The sequence below is a fragment of the Lissotriton helveticus genome, chromosome 10 (assembly GCF_964261635.1).
Source record: "Lissotriton helveticus chromosome 10, aLisHel1.1, whole genome shotgun sequence".
NCBI classification, from domain to species: domain Eukaryota; kingdom Metazoa; phylum Chordata; class Amphibia; order Caudata; family Salamandridae; genus Lissotriton; species Lissotriton helveticus.
In genome coordinates this window covers 69445508-69471653 of record NC_136071.1, presented here as the reverse complement: position 1 = coordinate 69471653, position 26146 = coordinate 69445508, and the positions used below count along the sequence as shown (strand labels likewise).

The window sequence follows — 26146 nt, the reverse complement described above, 5'->3', positions numbered from 1 at the left end:
GAAAAGAGGAGCAGTGAGTGAGGGGAGAATAAAAGGACCAGGTGGAGGGGTCAGTACAAGGGGGATGATTTACTAACATGAAATATGGTGAGGGACTAATTGAGGGGTTAGGACAATAATGGTGAGTCACTAACAGAAAAACAAGCAGCACAGGGAAATCTTCTGGCGACGGCCCCAATGTAAGAAAAGGAGGGGGAAACCTGCTGCCGATGGCTGCTTTACCTGAAGGTGGGAAGTGCAGGGCTGGTCGAGGTCGCACAATCATGGGAGGCCCCTGGGTGACCAGTGATGAAAGAGAGGGGGGAGGAGAAATCCGAGTAAGGCTGTGTGCGGGGAGAGAGGAGCAGATGGCCATGAAGCAGGGGGCGGGGCAGCGGAACCCTTTGATGTCGCCTGGCGGCCGTGAAAGGAGAAATGCTGCTGCCAGGGGGAAGGATCGTGCAAGTTCGTCCACGAGGAGCTTGTCACGTGATTCTATTTCTCGTGAACTGTTGGGAATCCGGCTTGAAGAGAGCCAATCAGCTGCCTGAATAGAGCCTTTGGGGAAAGAAGCAGATCAGTGACATAAGGGCTCACCCCTGTTTTCTATTTCTGCGAAATAGAAAAGGGGCGAGCCCTAAAACAATATATGAAATACATTTAATTAAAACATTTAAACATGATATATAAAATGTAATATATATATATATATATATATTTACTTTGAAACAATTGATAAACGATTACTTTGAATTTCTTTTATCATTTTATAAATATATAAACATTTACAAATATATATATATATATATATATATATATATATATATATATATATATATATACACCTATAACATAAAATCTAATAAAAAACATTATATTATAAATTAAAACATTAAACTATTTAATAGTATTTTAACAGAAATGTTGCACTCCATTGAGTGCAACAGTAGGAAAAGTGTTGGATAGCAGAGGGGTAAAAATGACTTTTCCCAACTCAGTTAGTGCAACAGTAGGGAAAATGTTGGATAGTGGACTAGTAAAAATGACTATTCCTACTCCAGTGAGTGCAACAGAGGGGAAAGTGATGGATAGCAGAGGGGTACAAATAACAATTCCCACTCCAGTGAGTGCAACTGTAGGGAAAGTGTTGGTTAGCGAATGGGTAAAAAAAAATACTATTCACACTCCAGTGAGTGCAACAGTAGGAAAAGTGTTGGATAGGAGAGGGGTAACATTTACTATTCCCATTCCAGTTAGTGCAACAGTAGGGGAAATGTTGGATAACTGAGTAGTAAAAATGACTATTCCCACTCCACAGAGTGCAAGTCCAGGAAAAATGTTGGATAGCAGAGGGGTAACAATTACTATTCCCTCTCCAGTGAGTGTAACAGTAGGGAAAGTGTTGGATAGCAGAGGGGTAAAAATTATTATTCCCACTCCAGTAAGTGCACCAGTAGCAAAAGTGTTGAATAGCGGGGGGTAAAACTTAATATTCCCACTCGATTGAGTGCAACAGTAGGGAAATAGCAGAGGGGTAATAATGACTATTCCCACTTCAGTGAGTGCAACAGTAGGGAAAATGTTGGATAGCGGAGGGGTGAAACTTGCTATTCCCACTCCAGTGAGTGCAACAGTAGGGACAGTGTTGGCTAGCAGGGGGGTAAACGTTTCTATTCCCACTCCAATGAGTGCAACACTAGGGAAAGTGTTGGATAGCGGAGGAGTAAAAACTACTATTCCCACTCCAGTGAGTGCAACAGTAAGGAAAGTGTTGGATAGCAAAGAGGTAAAAAATACTATTCCCACTCAAGTTAGTGCAACAATAGGGAAAGTGTTGGATAGCAGAGGGGTACAAATTAATTCCCACTACAGTCAGTACAAAATTAAAAACAAACCAAATATTAACAACAAAAAAAATTTAAAAAAAGAAAAAAAGAAAACATATATAAAAAATTACAAAAGATAGAAACATATTATAATGTTAAAAAGTTCTAAAAAATACCTAGAAAGATTATATTAAAAATAATTATAAATAATTTACAAACAAATAACTATTTTTCAATAGAAAATATTCATCAACAAAAACATTAAATATTACATAAATGTTATCATTTTTATTTCCTGCCCTATAACACCACACAATTTACAACACACATCTAAATTTTAAAAAGTACCGCCATAATTAACATAATTATCAGTTAAAGAAATATTATTAATTAAACAACAAATTAAAACAAATAACAAATAATATACTCCCCAAAGGTTACCCTATAACACCAAAACCCACACACAAAATAAAAATAAATATTTACCCTAATTATTTATCAATTGATGAATTAATATTCATGATCAACTAATTATTAATTAATTAAACATAAATTACTTTCCACCCTCTACCCCAATAAACACCACAACCCACACCTAAAAATCATTACACAACTTCCATAACTAACATTTCAATTTCAACAACTTATTAATTAATTTAAAATAATGTATTTCCCACCCTTTACCACTATAAACCCCACAACTGACATCTAAAATGTATTAAAAAATCGCCATATTTAAATATTCATTATTTAATTAGCATTAATTAACACATACTTATTAATTAATTAAAATAAATTACTTCCTACCCTACAACCCGCACCGAAATAAAGTTACACAATTAACATAATTACCAGTTAAATAAATAATGATAATTAAGAACCAATTAATAAATAGTTAATAATACATTAATTCCGTCAATTAACACTATAACATATAAATTAAATAAATATTAATAAATGAAAAATATAAATAAATGCATTATAATTAAATTACTTTCCACTCTAGTCCCCTATGAACCCACAACCCTAGCCTAAAAAAATGACACAATTGACATCATTGCCAATTAATTATTTAATAAAAATTAACAACCAATTAATAACTAATTAATAATAAATTATTTCCCACAATTACCACTATAAAATCTAAATGAAATAAATACTAACAAATAAAAAATACTAATTCATCTATTATAATTAAATTACTTCCCACCCTATTCCCCTATAAACCCCCAACCCGCTACAGAACTAAAAAGCACAACATTTTAATAAAAATAAAAATAATAACTACTAAAAATATAACACATATATTAAAAAAGAAAAGCATTCTTATACAAAAAAATAGATCACATACTTTTAAAATACATACTAAAATACATAACACTAATTAAAAATAGATATTTTATACAACTATATTTTGGAAAACAATGTTAATGACTTCAATATTTTCAAAAAGAATATTTCTTACCTTAAAGTCGATGTTCTTGACCACGATATGCTTGCTGTCAATATTTCTGTATCACGATATTTCCAACTCGATATTTGTGTATGTCAACATTTCAAACTCGATATTCTGTCTGTGCACCCTCTGAAAGGGCTTTACAAATATTCCATCACTCCCATGGTCTGGCAACTATGCTTGATTCGTAATTATGTAATTACTGAGAATCTCTTCGAAGGGGCAGGTTATTAAAAAAGAAACAAATCTTGCAATGTCTGGCAGTAGGGAGTCGAACTACACATACACTTCATAGATTTATGCAGCAGAGCTGTTTCTCAAGTTGCGGAGCCCTTACAAGTTTTGACAGCAAACTGATTACACAAATCATACAAAGTAGGGATCCAGAGAGCAGTGCTTATTACAACTCGAGTTGTCTCCATCCATTTGGAAATGCTATCACTTTGCCTGAAAACATCTATGGGGCTCATTATGATGGCGGGTGGATATCTGTCCGCCCACCATCATAACGGTGCTTGGACCGCCCGCCAGACGCGCTGCGGTCCCACCAGTCCAATTAGATGGCCTTTTAACATTGCAGACAGAGACATGCACCGCGCGGTGCCTGCCACCTTGTGCATGGGAATGCGAAGTGCACCTCTCCCCTCCCCCCAAACTAAGGGGGCCCAGAATGGGCCCCCGAACACAATCCCCGCCAGCCATTCCATGGTGGCAGCACCACCATGGAAAGACATCTCCCAGGACACATCATATTATGGCGGACGGGGCATGCTAGCGACCGCCACCTTATTAGTAGCCCTTTTTCATCTGCCAGGCAATCGGTGCGATTGCCACTGACGGAAAAACGGCAAACGGACTTTGATTCCGCCGCGATACCCACCGCCATTCTAATTTGGCAATGGGTAAAATGCTCAGTGATGGCGGAAGGACCGCCAACTCCGGTCCGGCGGTGGGGGTCCTTCCGCCATCATAATGTGCCCCTATATGCGAGAAATTGGGTTGGTGGTTGACAGGGTTGTGAACCCTGGTCAAGCTACAGCTACAATCCCTTGCAGGGTCAATCACAAAAAGTCACTAAATTGACCTGAGTTAACTCACAGGTAACTAGGCACAAAAGTAGTCACATTCTTTCATAAGTTGTCTGTCAGAGAAAGTTAATACATATGCTGCGTGATGACGATACTATTCCTGCTAAGAATTTTAATGTTGTTTGCAATGTCATTTCTTTTAAAAGGTACTGCTGATAGCCTTTTAATATGGTTTTAACATTTGTTTATACTTTTCTTAGGGAAACGCTGTGTTTGGTGCCTTCATGTATTGATTTCAAGTAATCGATCATTAATAAAACTCATTCATTCATTCATTCATCTTTCATCTCTGTATTGCAAGAGGCTGTTTGATCACATTTGTGACTATTTTGGCTATATTTTTTGTTGAATGTATAGTTTTGTTGAATAAGAAAATATATAAGGGCAGGAGAAAGACCCAATCAGCTGGATCCAGCTTTTCTAATTCACAGTTTTGGAACCTATTACATCAGAGTTTTCTTTCATTGTGCCAGGTCAACAGACATCAAGAAGTATTCTGCCACTCCCCATTATCGCCATGGATGCCAAGATCCAGTTGTGGCTTGTAATGGCTTTGATGTCAATTGCAGCTTATCCTAGCACAGACTGCTGCAGCTGTCTGCCGAACCACCCACAGAGGGCCTTCTGCAACTCCGGTTTTGGTAAATATTGTTAAATCTGAATGTCTGATACTGGTTCGGTTTTTCTCTGACTGTTTGAGATGTTTAACTGGACATCACTTGAAAGGTTTTGCTCCAATGAGGTTCTCTACGCCTGGGGAGTGCTATGGAAACAAACAGAGGCTGTATGTTATGGGGTTGAGCACAGAAATGGGTTCAGAAATGTTCTGCATCCCCACAAACACTCTGTGCTGCTCTTGAAGATGTAGTGTCTGGTGAGCGGCATCTTTAAAATTTGCCACCTTAGGTTAGTAAGTGGTCCAATGTTTGGCTGTGCCAAAAATTGTTGGAAGTTTGTTATTACACTGCAGAAAGTGCTGGAATATCTCCGTTTGAACTTCATTGTAACAATTTTAATTATTTGAAACAATAAAATGTATCCATTCATTGCACAAAAGCCTGGGTAGATTGGGATTTCTGAAACATACATCACACACTACAACTTGGTAGTGATCCATGTGAACTGAAGGAGATTAGGTTGATGAGGAGATGGTGGCCTGTTCCATTAGGGGCATTTCTGAGTGGTCACATAATGCTGTAACAAACAACACCAAAAGTACATCCAGATACATCCTGGGCAGTTCAGAGTTTGTGATCACTGTACACAGCCAGGAGTTTGCTAGGAACATTTAGGACAATGGGGACCCCATGTACTTCCACCTGTGCAGAAGAATGCTGAAGGTGTTCCGAAGACAAAAGAGTGCTCTTTGGTATCTGTAACCGGGAAGTAGAATTTGTAATTAGGGAGAAAGATTTGTTTAATTTTCATCTCTATCTCTGCAAGAAGGAAATTCTGTTCTCCATTTACTGGGGAGACACAGATTCATCTTGGAACACAAGCATCTCCAATCATACTCCACTCCAATCTAAGCCAGTTGATGACGTCATTCTGTGATGCACAAATGAAGAGTCTAGTGAGTCCAGTTCATCCTCACTGCAACAAGAGTTGCATCAGCTGTTCAGCATGAACTCACAAACTAAAGGAAACTTGTACTCAGATTGAAACCAGAGTGCAAACATTTTCAAAGTGTGAGATATGTAATTTTATGTATTTAGGTTGTTTTAAATATCAGATTGGTCACATAAAAGTGTGTATTAAATTTTACAAGTGGAATAGTTGAAGGCTGGGTAACCGTCTTTCTCCTTTCGAGCTCTTCAGAGGAGAGGATGACTATCCTGACAGCCTTCTTTGATTAGAAACTTGAAAACGGAGAGATATCTTCTGAAAATGTCGCAAGCGGAAAGGTATTAAAGAACTCCTTTGGAAAGATGGAGGTATATGTTTAGTACGAGGGAGTAAATACGTAGGAAGAACATCATGCAGGCAAAGCTCTGGAGTAGACCGAGAGCATGGCCGAACTGTGCAGAGCAAACTGTGAATCCGGAAAGCCACAAAATTAGGAATAACTGAAAAGACAAACATCTCAGTTAAGGGGCAATGAATATGTATGTTTATATATATGTGCCATTTCTGTTGTGCAAAACTAGTCAAAAAACAATGGAGTGTACAGGTTAAAATATGAGCATAAAGTCAGCAAGAGATAGGAGGGGAAGCTGGTTTGTGAACTGTTATTGCATTGTGAGGTAGTGATGCGATTTAGTCTTCAACTCTTTCTTACACTGGAGCAGCTTTGGGGTGGTCCTGATCAATACGTTCCAGATGTGGGGTGCAAACATGGAAAAGGCCTGCTGCCCTGTGTTCTCTCTACCATCTGCACTTGGATGCTGGCTCAGCCCTTGCCTTTGTGCTGTCCACAGGGACCCTGGAAGCACCCAGACAGAGAAAAGGCAAAAGGCAGACACTAGCACTCTTTGAGGGGACAGCCATTAACCTCCCAAACCAAATGCAAGTGCCTGCATGACGTTAAAATATTATGTCAAGACTGGAGGCTCATATTATACATCTCTTAATTTACTTTATTTTAGTAATAGCTGTCAAGAAGCAAAAGAAAACTTAATTTCCCATAAGGCATAAGGACTACAAGCCAATAGTACATTAATAAAACCAATCAAAGATAAGGAACTTCTGTAACACCTATCCTGACTGCAGTCAGCCATCTATTCTGGCTGCTCACAGTCAAGATAAGCAATCATTACCTTAGCTCTAAATATTTTAAACATAATACATGTAATATATTGTTTTTCCTACTGAATTTCACCACTGAACTTTTGATTATAAATATATTAGATTGTTACTCAATGTTATTGCGACACAGTTGTGTCGTGTGATAATAGGTTTTTCCTCAGTGGTTACCGTTATTCATTCACTGACACAGTTCTTTACAGGGTCTTCCCGCCCTAGTCCTCCGATAATGAAGGGACTCTGTCTCTCTTTCTCAGAGGCTGACCGTCACGTATGTGACTTCTCTCCAGGACATGACTGTAGTTTAAACTTTCTCCGCTTCTAGCGGGCAGAGGTTCTCTTGCCAACCCGTTCCCTTCTTGACAACGCAGGCCCTTCTCTTGGGGGCCTATTGATGTTGCCGTTGACTTCTCTTCAGGGCATGGCCTGTACCCAATTTCCACCTGCTACTTCCTCACCAATGTGGGTCAGAGTAATTATTTTAGAAACAGCCTCTTCATTGAGGGAACAGTTATCTCTGTTGATCAGTGGTGGATCCTCCGCTAAGGCGGAGGAGCGTCTCCCTACTGCTATTTAAGTAGTGCACAAAAGAAAAAGAAAAAAAAGGACGTTATTATCATTTTATTTTTCTATGTGGCACTCGGAGTCGGGTGACGAACGGGCTGGGCTCCGTGACGCCAAGCAGGGTGAGAAGTCGTTTGTACTCCTCTAAGTCCACATGACCATTTGGCCGACCCTCTTGGGCTAGCCAAGCCGTCATGCACACTTGACATGTTCTCCATTGGGCTGTGTCGCACAGCTCTGTGGAGAACATGCCCAGCCTCCCCAGGCACTGCCTGAGCGCCCACACAGGACGCTCAGACCAATCTGGACACTGCTTCTGCAGCGTCCTGATTGGGTGGGAGAGTCCGGAAGCCTGAGTGCCTCCAGTGCTGTAGCAGACTGCAGAAGACGGAGGAGAGGCGGCACGTCAGTGAAGGAAAAGACAAGTTAATTTTTTTTAAATGAATATTTTTAAATCCATTTCCACGCACCCCATCTGCCTCACCACTTTCTTTCCGAGGCAGAGCTACTGCTGTTGACTGACCCTTTTCACAAATAACAAACCATTTTAACCATTTCAATACTAATCTAAGTCTTTCACATGTTTTTTGTTTGTCATTGGATTTTTTCCTCCACAATTCTAAATTATTATAAACATTTCACATAGTCAATTACTGATGTATTTCATATTTATTTTCACATTAGAATATTTAACATGAATTCAGAATTTCCCTCAGCTTTTCATGATGATGATGACGGTGAGGGACTTTTTTTAGTAACTTTAATTATTTTATTCAGTCATCAGCAGTTTCCTCCTCTGTGAAAAAGATTACAAAAAATATAGAAAATACTATTAAAGGTATAAAGTCCCAACATTCTTTGACCCATTCTGTGGGGTGTGGCAAGGCACAAAATTTGCCTGTGAAAATACCTACAGTTTAAAATGATTAATCTACTTGTGACAAGGATGATGTACTGAATAAACAATTATCTACTAATGATGAGAGATTGGATGATGAGTGCTCTTCACACATTAACGTGGTCAGTGGCCCTCCAGAGCCTCCTTTGAAGGATGGACATACAACATCTAACAAACACAATTTTCCTCAAACAGTCACACAAGATATTCCTTATTCAAATGATGACACTTTTCCAGGACACTAATAATGGCAATAACAAAGGTAATGACTCAGATTTATGTGTCCCATCTAAAGGTAAGAAACATAAATTGCATTTTAGCTCCTCAATTTGAAAGCTTTAATGTGAAGTTAGTGTTGGCCTTGGAGTGGCAAACAATGTTTGAACTCAAACTAATTTACCATCCTAATTCAACAGAATGGCTTCCTACTGAACATATAGGATAACATAGTTCAAGTAGATTACGGTAAAGTCTGGACAAGAGCTAAACTGAAGTTGGAATGTCCTAGAGCTTCTTTACATTCTAACATCACTGCAACTCCTGCCGTAGATCTAAATATGTTAACTTTTTTCTCACAATTCAACAAAGATCCAACAAAAGGGGTGGAAAAAGCCTGGTCCAAAAGCCAGGAGAAAATGCTTTATATATTGGCTCCTTTATCCCATATTGTAGACTTTGCTGAAACAGCTAGACTGCACACGTCAATTAAATTCATAAAGTTTATTCGACTTTTACAATCATAAAAGCAATGTGCAAATCAGCGAATACAGCAAAAATCACAGTTTAAAAATAATGTATCACAATATAAAAATTATACACATCCCCTTGGGTAAAAATGCAGGCAATAAAATCGTTAAACAGCAGGTTTAAAAAGATAGAGCATTAGAATATGTGCACATACACCATTATAAGAAAGTTGTTATATATTTAATATCAAGGACTCTGAGCAATTAAGCGAGCCCTCAAAATCCATACTCAGCCTACGAATTTCGCCATAGCCAATGCAATGGGTAGTGAAGTATCAGTACGCAAAATGCGTTCAGCTTCCTCAGCCACCCTTGTGCCCAGGAGCCTACAGATTGGTGTCAGTCAGGCCCGGCGCGGGGCAGCATAGGCATCGCAAACAAAAAGAATATGAGCCATGGACTCGTTATTAGCTCTACACCCCGGGCACCTAGTTGAAGGTTGGATTGACCATTTCATCGTACAAAATCTCACTGGGAGCATACCTACCCTGTACTGAAAGTACAACTTGCGATCCATGGGTTTGGTAATAGCATCCCAGTAAGATTCCAACCTCATGGCGACTTTAGGATCCAAAAACCGGCTGGTAAGGGATGTAGACACTTGTTGCGTTTCATTTGTTTCTTGAAATAAATCCCAGTATTTAGTCTTCTGCATGGCTTTTGATGGAAAAATTGAGTTTACGGGGTCAGTCCACAATGCAATTAAACCTAGCTCTCCTAAAAGGTTTCGGACTACCCATAACCAGTTGATGCGATGTAATGTATCAGCCCTAATTATGTCTAAAAAGCCCTTTGCATAGCCAGCAAGTTCAGGTGTAGACCATAGTCTCCTCCAATACAGAAGGGGACGCAATTTAGCTACTGCTGCAATAGGTTTTTTACCCAGATCCAATAACATCGAACACATGAAGGTACCCTGTGGAAGTCCAGTAATGTTTCTTAGAAACCTGTTTTCAGAAATAGTAAGAGCTAAAAGGTTCTCACAACCCCAAACTTCTGAACCATATAATGCTGAGCTAACAGCTTTCAGATTATAAATTTCAAGGGCTGGGCTAATAGGCTGGAAGTGAGAAAGATTATTCTCCAGACAGAGAGCCCCCGAGATCTGTCTGAGTTTAAGTGAGGCTAAATCAATTTGGCGATTCCACTTCATACTTCCTTGAAAGTTCACTCCTAAGTTAACTCCTAAATAGGTGAACTCATTTACTAATTCTAAAGGTCCATCCTTCATATTAAAACCCCTCGTATTTGCCTTCCGGGCGTTGAAAGTCATTAGCTTTGTCTTTGACACATTGACCTCCAAGCCCCTCTGGAAATCCTCAAAGATTTTTAGTGCCTTTTGCAGCCCACTCGGGGTCTTGGAGAGAATCAACATGTCATCGGCAAACATCAAAATAGGTACTTTTTCTCCAGCTAGTGTAGGGGCGTCAGTTGGTGTTGCACTCATACAATCAGCTATCCCGTTAATATATAGCAAGAATACTGTAGGGGCGATCACACATCCCTGTCTCACGCCACGTTCCCCCGGGAACGATTCAGTGACTTCCCCATGCCCCCCCCCATCTAATTTGGGCATTATTGTCTTCATGGAGCCTACGGATCAAAGTTTAAAGGTCCAGGGGAAGCCCAAGCTGTTTCAAAACTAGCCACAATTTCCAACGGGGGACTAAATCAAACGCCGCCCCGAGATCTACAAAGGCGGCATAAAGACTACCTTTGCCTAGAGTTACTAACTTCCAGTAAATTAAAGTAAATCTGAAAACCTGGTCGATGGTGCTTGTGGCTGCTCGGAATCCAGCTTGCAATGGAGATAGAACTCTGAACTCCTCAATCCACCCCTTTAATCTATTTGACACCATCCTACCTGGAAAATATCTGAGCAGCCCAGTCTACTCCAGTCTACTCCAGACATTTCGTCAGAAGCTGCAAATTATATCTCAAAATCCTGGGCTCCTGATACCATCAAAACATGTAAATCAGCATGGACTGGTCAACATGGTGTTTGGGAAAATCTATTCATCCCTTTTCAGCTGACATCACTTTGATAATATATTTCCTTGCTTCTCAGGCTAGCAAAGGTAAGACATACCGTAAAATTAATATTTATCTTTCAGTAATTTCTGCAACTCATCTTCTTATTACTCACTCCGAATTGCAATCAAGATAGGTGATATAGAGGTTCTATATGTTTGATTGGTTTTATTAATGCCCCACTGTTACTCTCCCATTGGCATGTTGTTGTTAAGCCTTATGGGAAATGTAGTTGTTTGTGATTCTTGACTACTCCTATTAAAATAAAGCAATGTAAGGAAGGCATAATACATGCCTCTGTGTTGTTATTCAAATTGTGAGTTTCCTTCATTAATACTAGGAAAATCTACATAAGCTTTACTAAAGAATAAACATGTTGCTAAAGAGCTGCCTGTTTTGTGACACCTTTCTGTCTACCGCCGCTCATCCAAGCAAATGATGACCCCCTGAAAAGTCTTGTTCACATCTTATATTTACGGTGCCTAAGGCCACTCCTGACGAAGCCCCTCTGAGTGTGTGGACACTGACGTTACTTTGTTGAGGGGACTTTATATTCTGAACTGATGCATTAGAATTCTTTACAAATTGTGCTCACATTTAAAACGGTGATATTAAAATCTTGTCTGCTACAACTATTAAGTACCAAAATGCTATTCACGCTGCACAATGTAATTATCTCCTGGGGCAAAACTATGTACATATAAAATGTGTGGAATTTGCAATGATCTGAAATTCAAATTTTGCATCTTTAGATATGTTGCTAAATCTTTTTCTTGTGAGTTTTATGGGTGGGAAATATGTGGGGAAGGAATTTTAATATTGATTTCCACAGATACTAAACCTAACGATGAACTTTGTAAGCAGTTCATTGAAATGTAAGTAGGTAGGTTCCTATATTTTCGATGTGGCTGTAGTATTTTAAATGAAACCCAAATGATTTTTACATTGGAATGCATTTAATTAATTGAATATATTCTACTGGTCAAACAATTTTTTCTGTTAACGATTAGAGATATACTTCAAGATATGTCATTTTGAAAATTTGTATATAGTGAATGCATGTTCTAGTGTGTGTGTTTGTGAAATAGTTCTAGCACAGCAGTTAAGTTATGCACCTCCAGTACACCAAACACCATTAAAAACCGTGACCCTTTGGTTACACCAAGTTGAGTTAATCGACTGAACTTTACTACAAGAAAAATACATTTAGCACAGATACATTTAACTTGCATTTAGGTTTACTTTATGGTGTGGGTTACCACCAAAAAGTAACTTTGCTCTCTTTTCCTGCCCCTTTTTCTTCCAAATTGAATAGTAATTACCTGTGATTTAAGGAGGGCCAGAAAGTTTCTTTATTGTTTGAGAGGAGCTCTGACTTCACCTATTTTCTGGCCATTCCACTTATTTTGGGAGTTCTGTGATTTCCTCTAAGGGGCAGGTTGTTTTGTATTCAAATGTCAAAGAGAAAGATATTCCACCCTCTACCATGGAAGCCAAGATTCTAGTCATGCAAATTAAGAGTCCAATTGTATACCTAGATCGCTTTTAGAAGCAGCAGAGGATATCCTTATGTTTTGCTAACTTCTTTTTGATATTCATCATGCTGGGTATCTTCAGCAATTAACCGACCCTTCCTGGATCACCACGATCTTTCATAAAGTAAATGAACTTTATTGAATTTCCTGTATACAGTCATAAAAAGTACGTTCATAAGCATAACATTGATACACACAAAGGGAAATAATTTGAGGGAACATTGCTGTTATCTATTTTTGTAAAACTTAAAAAATCTTTGCATTGAAAGAGTAATCTTGTGTGCAGGTGACAGTTGACTTGTGTTCAGCATGTTACAGACACTTTTTTGGCTCTGCAGAAAAAGTTTGCAACAGGGCAAATATTCTACATACTACATGCTGAGTATTGTAAGCAGCCTTGAGTTATTAGACAGAACCATCTCAGCATGACGTTTTCTATGTAACATAGAAAACTGTGTGCACCATGTATTAACCTATGATCATGAGCTTCTTTTGTTTCAGAATATGGGCTATCTAAAAAGCTTTTACCACAGTGGGAAGGCTGCAGATAGAATTAACTTTAACTTATTCAGACCTTGGTCATTTGGAGGGAATAGTGTCTTTTTTGCCAAGTGTTGCATAGAGTGTACACTCTTCTTAGTAAATGATTTGTACTGCTTTGTAGTGAATTTCTCATGAGAGTTACACTGTTTGTAAACAAATAGAGTGAACAACATGTATAATATACACGTTTCTACTCATATTAACTTCAATTCTCAATGTAGGTTTGGTGGCTGCCAGGAGTTTGATGCAGATAAAAGGTGTCCGTATTAGGGAATTAATATTTAAATGGCCATTGAGTATTTTGAGGAACTTGGCTTTCTCTGAACAGTTGTATACAAATTAACATCATTTGTAATGAGGATTTCCCAAATATCTGTGTTTGACTTTAATGTGAATTCAACTTCCCATGAAGTGTATGGTATAGGGTCCATATTGTACATACTACATACTTTCTACACCTAAGGGAGTTGTATTGTGACTGCATTAATGATGCTTCATATTATCCTGTGCTATTTTGCTATTATTTTCATAGCTCTAATGCCATACCTGTTTATCCTCATGGGTGCTGCTGACGAGCTCAGCTCGTCATGAGGCACAGTGGAGCTGCACTCATGACGAGCTCAGCTCATCAAGAGTGCAGCTCCGCTGTGCCTCATGACGAGCTGAGCTCGTCACCAGCACGGCGGCGTTGCACGCGGCCCCCCTCCCCCCCGAACTGCGAGGGGAAAACACCCCGCAGCAAAGGGGTTAAAAAGCAATGTGTGCAAAAGAAGTTTGGACGATGTCATCAATAGTGTTATTTGGCATGTCATCAGTGATGTCATAGATGATGTCATAGAACATGGCATGGGTAATGTAATATGTGAGTTCATAAGCAGTGCATGGCGGGGGCACAAGTTATAATTAGCTCTACTAACTAAAACTGGTGAAAATCTGTTTTTTTAGTTAAAAACTTTAATATTATCACTGACATATTCACATAACTATGACGTTACTTCAACCTCTGTTTTTTTCAATGAATAAATATACACACTACGTAGAATGCTCCTATGACATTGGAGTTCAGCTTGGTATGTTTTTTAGAGCGTGAGAGTCAGTTGATCAGTGACTACTTCATGGATGGCTGCACTGGGGAGCTTAGGCAATAAACTTTTACCTTCTAGCTCAAGCTGTGTTAGAGTTTTCCTCCTGTCAGCAGTGGAACAGACATACCAAAGACAACATTTGCATGTCTCCTTACTTTTCATAGGGTTACCTAACACTATGAGTTAACCACAACAGAAGTGGGTTGCCTAACAAAAAAGCAAGTTAGAGATCAGCCTTGGGTTCAGAAGCTACCTACTAAATGTCCCGTAGGGCCCTTCAAAACAGACAGGCCGTCCTTAATGGAAGAGGATGCCTCACACACGTTATTGTGTCATGCATCATCATAGGCATCCTCTCCCCAACCTAGAAAGATTGTGCTACCAGGGCAGACTCAACCTCTGCGAAGACTTGGCGGTAGGAGGGAGTTCTTACATAAAACTTACAGGACAAGGTCGGGATACAGTTCAATAAAAATACCTTCGGGTTTCTTAGTTATCACCTTTATTAGCAAGGACCCTAGGTACAATAAAAAGCAAATTGAGTGTTGGGACCTAAGAGGATAATAAATCTAGTCCATCTTTAAAGCTACAAACATGTGTCTGCCCATATAGTTTAGCCAACTAGGTCTGGGGCATTCATCAGGGTTGTAGGATCCCTATCACAAAGTTGGAGGTGCCTACCAAAATTCCACACTCTTATGTGAGACAGTGCACCTATACATGAACCCAAGTGAGTCCTACGTGGGATGCTAATACCCGTATTTCTTCATTCACTCTATGCTTTAGGGGATCCCAATGATTCGGTCAAGGGGGGTGGTGTCCTTCATAGTCACACATTCATCAGAAAGTACGCTAATCCTAATCACCTACTGCTCACCGCTCCTTGCAGCTGGTCCCAGCCCTTGACCAAACCATTGGTATTCCCTAAAGCATCAATTCAGTGACTTCTCACTGGAAGGGAATCCAGCCTCGTGGACCGGTCATTGGCTAATGCCAGTAGGTTTGTTCCGCTTGATATTTTCGACTTCCAAAAAAGTGACGATGACACTCCCCCTCCCAGGATATCTCTGGCTGCCTTGCCCTGCTGAACTTTAATTTGCAGACATTTTTCACTAAAAAGTCTTCTAAATCCAACGGTAAGCCGAGACAGGGCCCAGTCCAATTATGCATCAGCTTTGTGCTCCATCGCGGTCTACAGTAACATTCAAATTTGTCCTGGTCTTGTGCTACTGGTTGCATGTTGTTGGGGCTTTGATCCTGTAGGCTCTAGTTTTTACCCAAAAAAATCATACCTCATGGTCTACTGATTGGATGTTTGCTGCTTAGGTCTCATATTATTCATTAAATTGTACTCTATGTTTCTAATATGGGGTAGGATTTTTCTTGTGTTGTGTATTTCACTTTGTTACTGATTGTGTACAACTTACATACTCTACACATTTCCTCAAATGTAAACCTGTCTGCTTTTGTGCCTAGCTACTAGAGGGTAAAGCACAGGTTAATGTAGTGAATTGTGTTGTTCACCCTGACAAGCATTGCCGTTGTTGTTTCACCCCCCATCAATTAAAAACCCAATTTTCTACAACACTCAATATATTTTGTGTCTGGATGGAGATCATGAGAAATCCCAAATCTTAGGAACTGCCTCTTAGATTTGGTTGGATGGATGGGACACAACTTTCTATAATTGAATTCAAACAAAACGGAGGTTCTTGTCATGTGTACGGGCCATCAATCTGGTTTTTTGTTGATAGTCCTCTATAACAGGCCAGTGTCTTCATCTAGTGTCTTGGGATCACAATCTGGGGTCTACTTTGGCCAAGATTCATTTCTGATTACACACATCTCCAAACTGCATACTTAATTTAAAAAAGTCTAAAGATTTGCCTTCAGTCAGGCAGTGCGACTCAGTTACTATAGTTCTTTCTGTTCTGGGCTTTCCTGTCTGTCTGCTGCACACAATTCAAGTTGTGCAGAATTCAGTTTGGCCTCACCAGGTTGAAACCTGATTAATTTCTGATGGAAGCTTTTTTAAACCAGCCTTTCATCCTTGCATGTTTGTAACTGGAGTAAATGCATGGTGGAAAGCATATATGGACATGTTTGCATTGGTATGTAATATTTACAAGAACACAAGAAAAAATCAACCAATGGGGTTGGGGTACTGTCTGACACAAAAAAGAGATATGATTTAGGGCATACAGCTTTCCAGTTCTAGTATGGATTAATCCCCCAGTTTCCTGCTGTTAGATCTGTCAGCCTTAGAGTGGTGTTCTGCCAAACCTTTTGCCTTCTTATCCTTATTTTTTCTGATCTCTTTTTTGCTGGTCTTAGGACTCTCTGCACTTTCTACTGGTAACTAGAGCTAAAGTGCATGTGTTCACTCCTTAAAACCTGGAAACATTGGCTTATCCCCAATTGGCATATTTACTTTACTTGTAAGTCCTTTATAAACTGGTACTACATCCACACAGGGCCAGTAAATTAAATGCTACTTGTTTGTACACTGATTGTGCAATCCACTTAAGTATCAATTTAAACTTGTCTCATGTCTGCCGTTGCGGCATGTGTGTGCAGTTTTCAACTGCCATTTCGAGCTGGCTAAATAAACCTTTTGCCAAATCCAAACCTCACTTTTTAAAACATATGTCACTCATAGGTAGGCTATGGACAGCCCTTAGGGCAGGGTGCAGCGTATTTAAAAAGTTGGACATGCACTTTTATGTTCCATGTCCTGATAGTGAAAAACTCTTAAATTCGTTTTTCAATACTGCAAGGACAACCTCTCCCATAGGCTAATATTGGAGTTACCTTATTACATTTAATATGCGTAATTCCCAAATGAGAGCAGGTAAACAGTTCATGTTTACTGTCTTTGGAAATGTTTTAAGATGCCCTAACTTATGGCAAAGTCTGACTTAAAATTACTGTTTTGAAACTGCCATTTTTATAAAGTTGGCATTTTCCTGCCTTAACCATTCAATTCCTGTAGCCTGTATCTGGTCTCAAGCTAAGTTTAGATGACAGTTGGGTGTTGTGTATTCCTTCTAGACAGTCACAAACAATAGAGATCTTAGATGTTCCTGGATGGGCCCTCATTGGCATGATGGAAGGGCGGAGCTGGACACAGCCCTACTTACTCTTGGCTATGTCCTGCCACCACACAAAGGGCTGCATCAGTGGTTAGTCTTGAGTCATGGCATGGAAGGCAGGAAGCCTGTGCACTTCAAACAGAATTTCTAGAACCTTTACCCACATTCTAGAGGAAGTGCACTAAGTATAAATATTGAACGTCAGACACCAAATCTCCAGTACACTTCTGGACCTGTAGATACTCTGCCAGGAAGAACGACTGCTGTGCTGCTGAAAGGACGGCCACTCTCCTGGATTGCTGCTCTGAAGGAACTACTGCTCTTCTGTGCTGACCTGATACCTGCTGCCCTCTTACCTGGTTGAGAAGGACTGGGCCTGCATTTGTTGAATTCAGGACCCCAAGGTGACTCCAAGGGCAAGTTGTCTGACCTCCTGAATATAGCCTCAGGTACAGTAGGCTCCAACAACCTTGAACCCAGCACCTGGACTCTGCCAGCTATGAGTTCTACGCTGCCAAGTTGTGCTACCCCAGTCCTGGACCCTTGGAAGTGGGCCTGAATGTGGTTTGCAAGCCCATTTGTGGATCCAGCAGAATCGCCACATTTCCTCTGCCCTGCGGCACAATCTCGAGCAGAACCAATGCATCGCCTCTGCTGCAAGCGTTCTCTGAATGCAAGGGCTTCACATCGACCTCGCAGTCTGCATCTGAACCATTGCCTGGGTGATCCTTTCCCAACATAGGTCCTTGAATTTCAAATCAGTCGGCGGTGGCAGCATTGTCGAAGAACCAGGTTATTTCATTGCAGCGTCATAGCTCCTCGAACCTGCATCTCCTCGACTTTTAACATATCCTTGATGCCTGACTTTGCATTGCAAGCCCTTGTTGATGGGATCCTCATTGAGGTAATTCCTCGCATCACAACTCTGCCGCACCTCGGAACCAATGCATCACCTCGGCTGCACAAGGCATCCTCGGTGCGAGCCCTCGCAACTCTCAGCAACAAGCACCTAAAGTACTCTTGTTCAGTGGGCCTAACTGGATCCCTGTAGCCAGTCTGTGCTCCATCGCGGTTGGCCTGAACCTGTGCCTTTGTCTCAGTTCAGCATGACCAGATATCCACAGTTGGGGCTTTTTGCTTTTTGGTGCTATTTTCACTGATATCTTTAAAACCTGCTTATCTTTGGTTCTACTGATTGGGTTTTTGTCATTTTGGTCTTGTTTTATTTATAAAAAATGATCATATTTTTCTAAACTGGTGTGGGATCCTTTTACACATTGCTTCTAAGTTAAGCCTGGCTGCTCTGTGCCAAGCTACCAGGGGTCTGAGCACAGGTTAATTTAGCATTAGATTGTGGTTTCTGCTTGAATAGGGTTTTACTCTGCTCAGTATGCAGGCGGAATTCTTACTCTGGTGATCAGCGGTGGGATTTGGACTTGTGTTTGTGCAGTGCCCTACAGTAATCTTGAGTTACACTACCTTCCCCTATCAATAATTTGAGACCAATTCTAGCCGTTTAAAATCCTCCCTAGTCTAATGATTGGCTTTTTTCTCAAAATGTAAGTTCCCTACCTCTTTGACTTACCATGGAAGTGGCGAGACTCATTGAAAACCCTCAACAGAGCTGAGCTGCAGAAACTCTGAAAGGAGAGGGGGGCTACAAGCAGGAAAGAAGGCCACAAAGCTGGACCTTGAGGTAGCCCACCGGACTTATCAGGAAGTCATTAGTATGCAATCCCAGCCTCAGGACTCTGATAATCCTAATATGGAGACTCTGGATGGAAGGGATGTTCATTTGGGAGCGGAGGATGGCATGGCTTCATGTACTGAGCAGGAGCGCCCAGAGGAGGGAGGACCTTAATCTACTGAGAGAGAGCCCATTGTGAAGATAGGAAGTAGTGTGCTTCCATGGGCCTGTCCCCAGATGAACTGGAGGACAGGGAGTCAGAACTGGAGCTCATGCTGCAGTTGGAAAAAATTAGACTAGATGCAGATGATTAAATAAAGCTGAGTGAGCCTTGGAAGGAAAAAAGGATGCTGCTGGAGCATGAGCGGAACCTGAAAGAACTGGAGATCAAAGCAAGACAAGGGTGAGAATCCAGCAAAGGTGGCAGCTTACATTTTGTTTCTGAAGGTGGGAAGAAGGTCGGCATACCCAAAGACATGGAGCTCAACTGTGTGGGGGGGGATGAAATTGACAAGTGGCTTGTGGCATATGGCTCATATGCCACAATATAACATGCAATTCGAATAAATGAAGGGTTCGAGGGACTATTTAATGACCTGGGCACAGTTTATCTCCCCCTTATAGACTATGGAAAAAACAACGAATAACTGTGGGTCAAAAGAAAGAAGAACAAACTATGTGTGAGCGGCTAACAAAGGTGTGTATATCGTGAGAACACACCCATAAGGACTATCACCCTTCGTGAGAGTATGTCCATCAGTTACGAAATCTGTACCTTCCAGTACATCATTTGGTCTACTCCACAGTAGGTAGTCCTTGTAGTGCCTCCGCGGAGGATAGTTGTTAAATAGCGATGTCTGGTGATAGATGGTATAGTCGTAACTTGGAGCAGTGCTATAGTGTCAAGTGAAGGTTAAGTGAAAATTAAATATGTGTTCATATAAAATTGGATAATGCAAGCAATGTAACTTTATTCTGATGACAAGCACCTCCAATGTTAAAAACAATCAAGTGCAAAAATGGGGTCATGTGGTTCAAACAAATAGCCACTGACTCGATAGTTTGGTCGACATGTTTCTGCGGACTACTAGAGGTCACTCTGTGCCTGCCGCTTCTTCAGGACCCATTCACTTCCGGGCTGTTTGGGGACCTCCCTAAACAGCCCGGAAGGCTGAGTGGAGTACCGACGGACAGAGCGGTGCTCCGTTTTCCTGAGCTGTTGGCCAGGTGAGGCGAGGCATTCTCTCCTTAAAAATAAGGAAGAAAATCAGAGATGAACAGGTGACAAGTGATATCTCTGTTCATGTATGTCCTTTTTGTATATATATTTTTTCTGTACATCACTTTAAAGCAGTAGCAAAAATAGTGAATGGGTCCTGAAGAAGCGGCAGGCACAGAGTGACCTCTAGTAGTCCGCAGAAACATGTCGACCAAACTATCGAGTCAGTGGCTATTTGTTTGAACCACATGACCCCATTTTTGCACTTGATTGTTTTTAACATTGGAGGTGCTTGTCATCAGAATAAAGTTACATTGCTTGCATTATCCAATTTTATATGAACACATATTTAATTTTCACTTAACCTTCACTTGACACTATAGCACTGCTCCAAGTTACGACTATACCATCTATCACCAGACATCGCTATTTAACAACTATCCTCCGTGGAGGCACTACAAGGACTACCTACTGTGGAGTAGACCAAATGATGTACTGGGAGGTACAGATTTCGTAACTGATGGACATACTCTCACGAAGGGTGATAGTCCTTATGGGTGTGTTCTCACGATATACACACCTTTGTTAGCCGCTCACACATAGTTCTTCATATGCCACAAGCCACTTGAGGTAGCACTGAAGGTACTCAGAATCCCAGAAGATCACTTAGGGACAGAAGGGTTGTGGAAGTTTATGCCTGCAGTGGGAGGGATACATTACTCACGCTTGCGGTAGATGCCCAGATTGAGTATGCCCCATGAAGTCCATCATTATCACTACGTTTGACCTGACCTCTAAGAAATACTGCCAGAGGTTCAGGGACAGCCATAAACATCATAACCAGTCCTGGGTAGACTTCTTAGATTACTCTAGTAAATCACTGAATGATTGAGTGAGGTGCAGCAAAGTTATTGATTATGATGGGCTGTACAACCTAATTCTGAGGGAGCACATCAAGGGAGATGCTAAGTGGTCCAAGGGGGTACAGCCCCCCAGTGGTCGGCAGTTCCAGATGTTGTCCACTGTAGTGCTTGGAGGAGGTGGTCCCAGTCAGTGAAGCGTGTAACTGAGATTACCTTAGTGTCACTGGGTGATGGAGAGATGGTACCTAAGGCATACCTGCCAGCTAACACTTCCAAGTATAGGCAGTGGGTTACCATCAATGGGAAGAGGGTAGAGGCTCTGAGGGACACAGGAGTCAGTATGACTACCATCAGGTACCATCTGGTGGAATGACGTGGAACACACTGTTTGGAAGGAAGTAGAGCTCAAGTTCTACCTGGAAATGTTGGGGTCGAGATGAGGGTATGTGACTAAGAGAGCCTGGAAGAATTGTCCAGGCAGCTGCAAAGAAAGGGACAGGCAGAAGGAGGGAAAGCCCACCTCGGAAGTTTCCATGGTACCGGTGGATAGGGTCTTCAAAGAGGCGGTCCCAGGGCTGTTTACGGAGGATTGCCTCTTTGGGTGGCCTGCCTGAGCTTGCCGTGTTGCAAGTTGAGGTTGGCCCACCAGAGAGGAGTTCTAGAAGGCAGAGTCGAGTGCCCAACCCTTGAGGGGCTGAGGCAGCACCTGAAGCCCAGGCAGGTGGTGACATTTTGGAGATCACCTAATCTACTAGGAGAAAACCTCCTTTACAGTGAGTCTAAGGCACCTGTGCATAGGGCTGTATGCAGGTAGTCTTCCAGTGTTACAGGGCCTTCCTGATTGATCTGGCTAACAAGATACCTTTGAAAGGACGCACAAACTTGACCCAGCACCCGAGAATCACAGCTAGTCTGTCATATAATAGCAATGTGGTATCATATCTAAAAGACAAAGCAGAATTTAAATTTGATAGCTTCCCGAATGAAAAAGGCCAAACGTTGGTATTTTGATTGTAGAAAGCACAATCTTTTAATTCCAAAATTATTTTATAGATTCTCAGTAGACACAACAGAATTGCTGGCCAAAGTGTTTGATCCTTTTCTTGGGACTTCTTCAGGGCTCTTCCAGTTTCTGTAGGACTTGCCTCACCTGCCAAGAGAGTGGTAAGAAAGGGAACAAGGCTCCCCCGACACACATGGTAACCCCTTTGAGAGGGTGGGAATCAACATTTGTATGCCCTTTGACCCCAAAACTGCTTTAGGGAATAGGTTGATCCTGGTTTTGGTGGAACATGCCACATGGTACCCTGATGCCAAACCTCTGAAGACTAAAACTGCACCTCCATTGGCTAGTGCTTTTATGAGGATCTTTACCCAAGCGGGTTTCCCCAAGGAAGTGATGCCAGACAGGGGCACCAACTTCAAGTTGCATCTCTAAAAGTAGAAGCCAAGCAAGAGGACTTTGTTTTCCATTACCTATCAGCATTGGAAATTACATTATAAAACCCTACACTCCTCCCCACTTCCATGACCTACTTATCAGCAGCTGCAACACAGATGCTCAGTGTATGAATGGAGCAGGCGTGTTTAGGCAAGTGTCAGGAGCCCTAGTTTGATCACTGCCCGGCGATAATCCGCCGCACTCCTTAGGTCGTTAGACACAGGACGCCAATCCCCCAATCACATTTACTAGCCACACACCCCCATCCAAATACTAATACTTCCTTCAACACCTCTTCCCAACACACACACCACAGAAGCTCCAATAATGCCTACACTCCTACACTACATGGCACGCCACAGTAAACCCACACATCAACCCCCACTCACATGCATGCGTTTTAACACACGATCACTCAACATACAAACAATCAAAATATAGGACCTGCTGAGTAGCAATGCACCCAACATACTCTTCATCAGAGAGACCTGGCTTAACTCATCTTTGACTCCTAACATAGCCACAGCAATCCTAGCGGACTTCAAGATCGCTCTACAGGATAACCTCGCTATCATTTACAAGGAATTGATCAAATGCACAACATCTATAGAGAACGGCAGCACATTCATGGAAGCCCTGCACTTCAAGCTGCAAATCTCTGAAAACTTCACCCTCACCTATCGACCCCCTGGACCACAAGCCACTTTCAGCAACCTCATCACCAACTGTGTCACTCCTCTCACCATCAACTCCAGAGCCTACATTCTCCTCAGTCACCTCAATGTTCACCTTGAAGATCGAAATGACTCCTGCTCTGCAGCATTCCTCAAAGTCTTGAGAAGCATGGAACCACCACAAATCACAGTACATACACTGGACCCCACTCTCACCACAGGCGACAGCTTCAAATACAACTCCACCACACCGCTCACTTGGACCAACCACTCCTCATCCACTTCCAAATAAACACACCTCAAGTCCACCCCCTTAGCACATTCAGTTTTCCAAGCCGAGGCTGGGGGAAAATCAGAGCAGCAGACCAGCTCAGCGATCTCAGCACTGATCAACCTAGCCCCACAGACAACCTCGACAAGGACATCAACAACTTAAATAACTGGATCATGAAGTGTGCAGACTACATCACAGCTATCAAACCTAACAACCGTAGCAGATCAAACAAGCAGACAGGCGGGTATACAGAATACCTCCATGTCTTCAAACTATTCTGTAAACAGCTTGAAAGTAAAAGGAGAGCCAGCCACAACACCACCAACAGAACTACCTACAAGACTGTACTGAGACGCTATCACCAGAAAATAATAGCCACCAAGAAAAAAGCAGTAGTGGACTGCATCGAAGGAAGCTCCAAAAGCTACAAGGAGATCTTCTTATTCGTTAAGGGTTTCACCTCGCCCTCAACTACTGTAAACAACATCGCTGCCTCCCATAAACTTTGCAAAACCCTATCCAAATTCTTCCGCTGCAAAATAGCAAAAATCGACAACTTTGCACACCTACCCAAACCAAGAGAACTCATGGCTATCCTACCCACCACCAACCAAGATGGCCACCTGACCAAATGGACAAGCCTCACCAGAAACTACACATCAATCATGCAGACCATCCACTCAGGGGCCCCAGGGACCCATGCCCTCACTGCATCTACAAACTCGAAACATCACCGATCAGTACCACACTTACTCACATCATCAACCCCTCTATTATGTTGTCACTTTCCCTGAAGAATGGAAACTTGCAGTAGTCAACTCCCTCCTTAAGAAGCCCACTGTATACCTCGGCGGCATCTCAGGATTGATTCGTTGCTCAAATGGGTCAACCTATTGACATCCTCAATTCCGACTTGCCATTATAGCACAGAAGATTAAGGTGGTCAATTGTGGGAAGGAAATGAAGGGAACAGCGGGGAGGGAGACCTGTGAAAAAGAAAGGCTCGTTTAGAAAACTAGTTTTAGAAAATGGTCTAAACAAATATAATTTAAACTAATTGGAATTCTCTCTTCCAATATACCTGTAAAGAAAAATTACAAGATCCTGCAGTAGCCTTAAGAAGGACATTTTGTATTCATCAAGAATGTCCCTAGGGGGTGAACAACCTTTACAACTAAACTTTTACAACGCACTACCATTACAACGCGGTCATTACAACGCAAACTATTACAACGCATTGCTCTGGGGGGCGCTCTAGGATAGGGAATAGGTTAATTTACTATCCAATAACCTTCCCTAGTGTCCACGGGGACTGGAGTTGGAATAGTAAATTAAACTATTCACTATCCAGCACCCCAAAGCGCTATGCGTTGTAATGGATTGCGATGTAAAAACCGCGTTGTAAAGGCAGGCGTTGTAATAGCCTGCGTTGTAACGTCATACATCCTCCATAGGGCTACCACATCTTCTATAGACCTGACTTTGAATAAACCCAGATCTCATTCATTGGATACTGCAAACAGAATCAATAGGTTGTATACTATGCCTTATATAGACACACCAGAGAGCATACACTCCAGATGCAACAGTAACCACCAATGTTTGTGTACTGTTTAACGTCACAAGGGAGGAAGGACAAGGCTTAGCATCAACCAATCACTGACCCTCTGCTAGAACATGAATTTAAAAAAAACACACAACGGGCCCGATTAACCGAACTAACTTAAGACAAAATCCTAAACTTACTACTTTTGGTATTCACAGAAGTTAGGATTTTGTCTTAAGTTTGTCTTAAGACAGACTTAAGACAGACTTAAGACAAAATCCGAACTTAAGTCTGTCTTAAGTCTATCTTAAATTTGTCTTAAGACAAACTTAAGACAAAATCCTAACTTCTGTGAATACCAAAAGTAGTAAGTTTAGGATTTTGTCTTAAGTTAGTTCTGTGAATCGGGCCCAACATGTAACAATTCCAGATGACGTAGGGTTAATTTTTTATGGGTATCATTCCATAGGTATCATTTAGTAATGAGCACACTATCCATTTGATAATGTTAGAATATTGAGAAAGTATAAACGTGACAGTATAGCCTTAGAAAGCAGGTACTACACTATCTGGTATCTATGATGTTTTAGAGTTTCCTGTGGCAGACACAAATCCTGGAAATGGTAATGCAGAGAATATACATGAGCCCTCAATTCAAGGGACCGGCTCCTGCGACCATACAAGAGCCTTCAGTTCAAAGTACCGGCTCCTGCACAAGCATATGACATCTGTTTGTAACAATTCCCTAATGCAGCATGCCCCCATCAAAAGCAAAACAACAAGGATCACCCTTACTGCACTGGCCACTTCTTGGAATCCAAACTCCTTCGTCCTCAGAGTTTCCAGCAAGACGGAAT

General features: G+C 41.3%; 1 protein-coding gene across 1 annotated transcript in view; it reads left to right on the top strand.

Annotated features, from left to right (window-relative positions):
* The window catches only part of LOC144785897 (metalloproteinase inhibitor 1-like), a 121285-nt gene that overhangs the window by 25704 nt on the left and 69435 nt on the right, over positions 1-26146 (top strand). Inside the window, exon 2 of the mRNA XM_078664770.1 lies at positions 4823-4990. Within this exon, the coding sequence (XP_078520896.1) occupies positions 4867-4990 (124 nt within the window). The 5' untranslated portion in view covers positions 4823-4866. The remainder of the gene's footprint in view (positions 1-4822; positions 4991-26146) is intronic.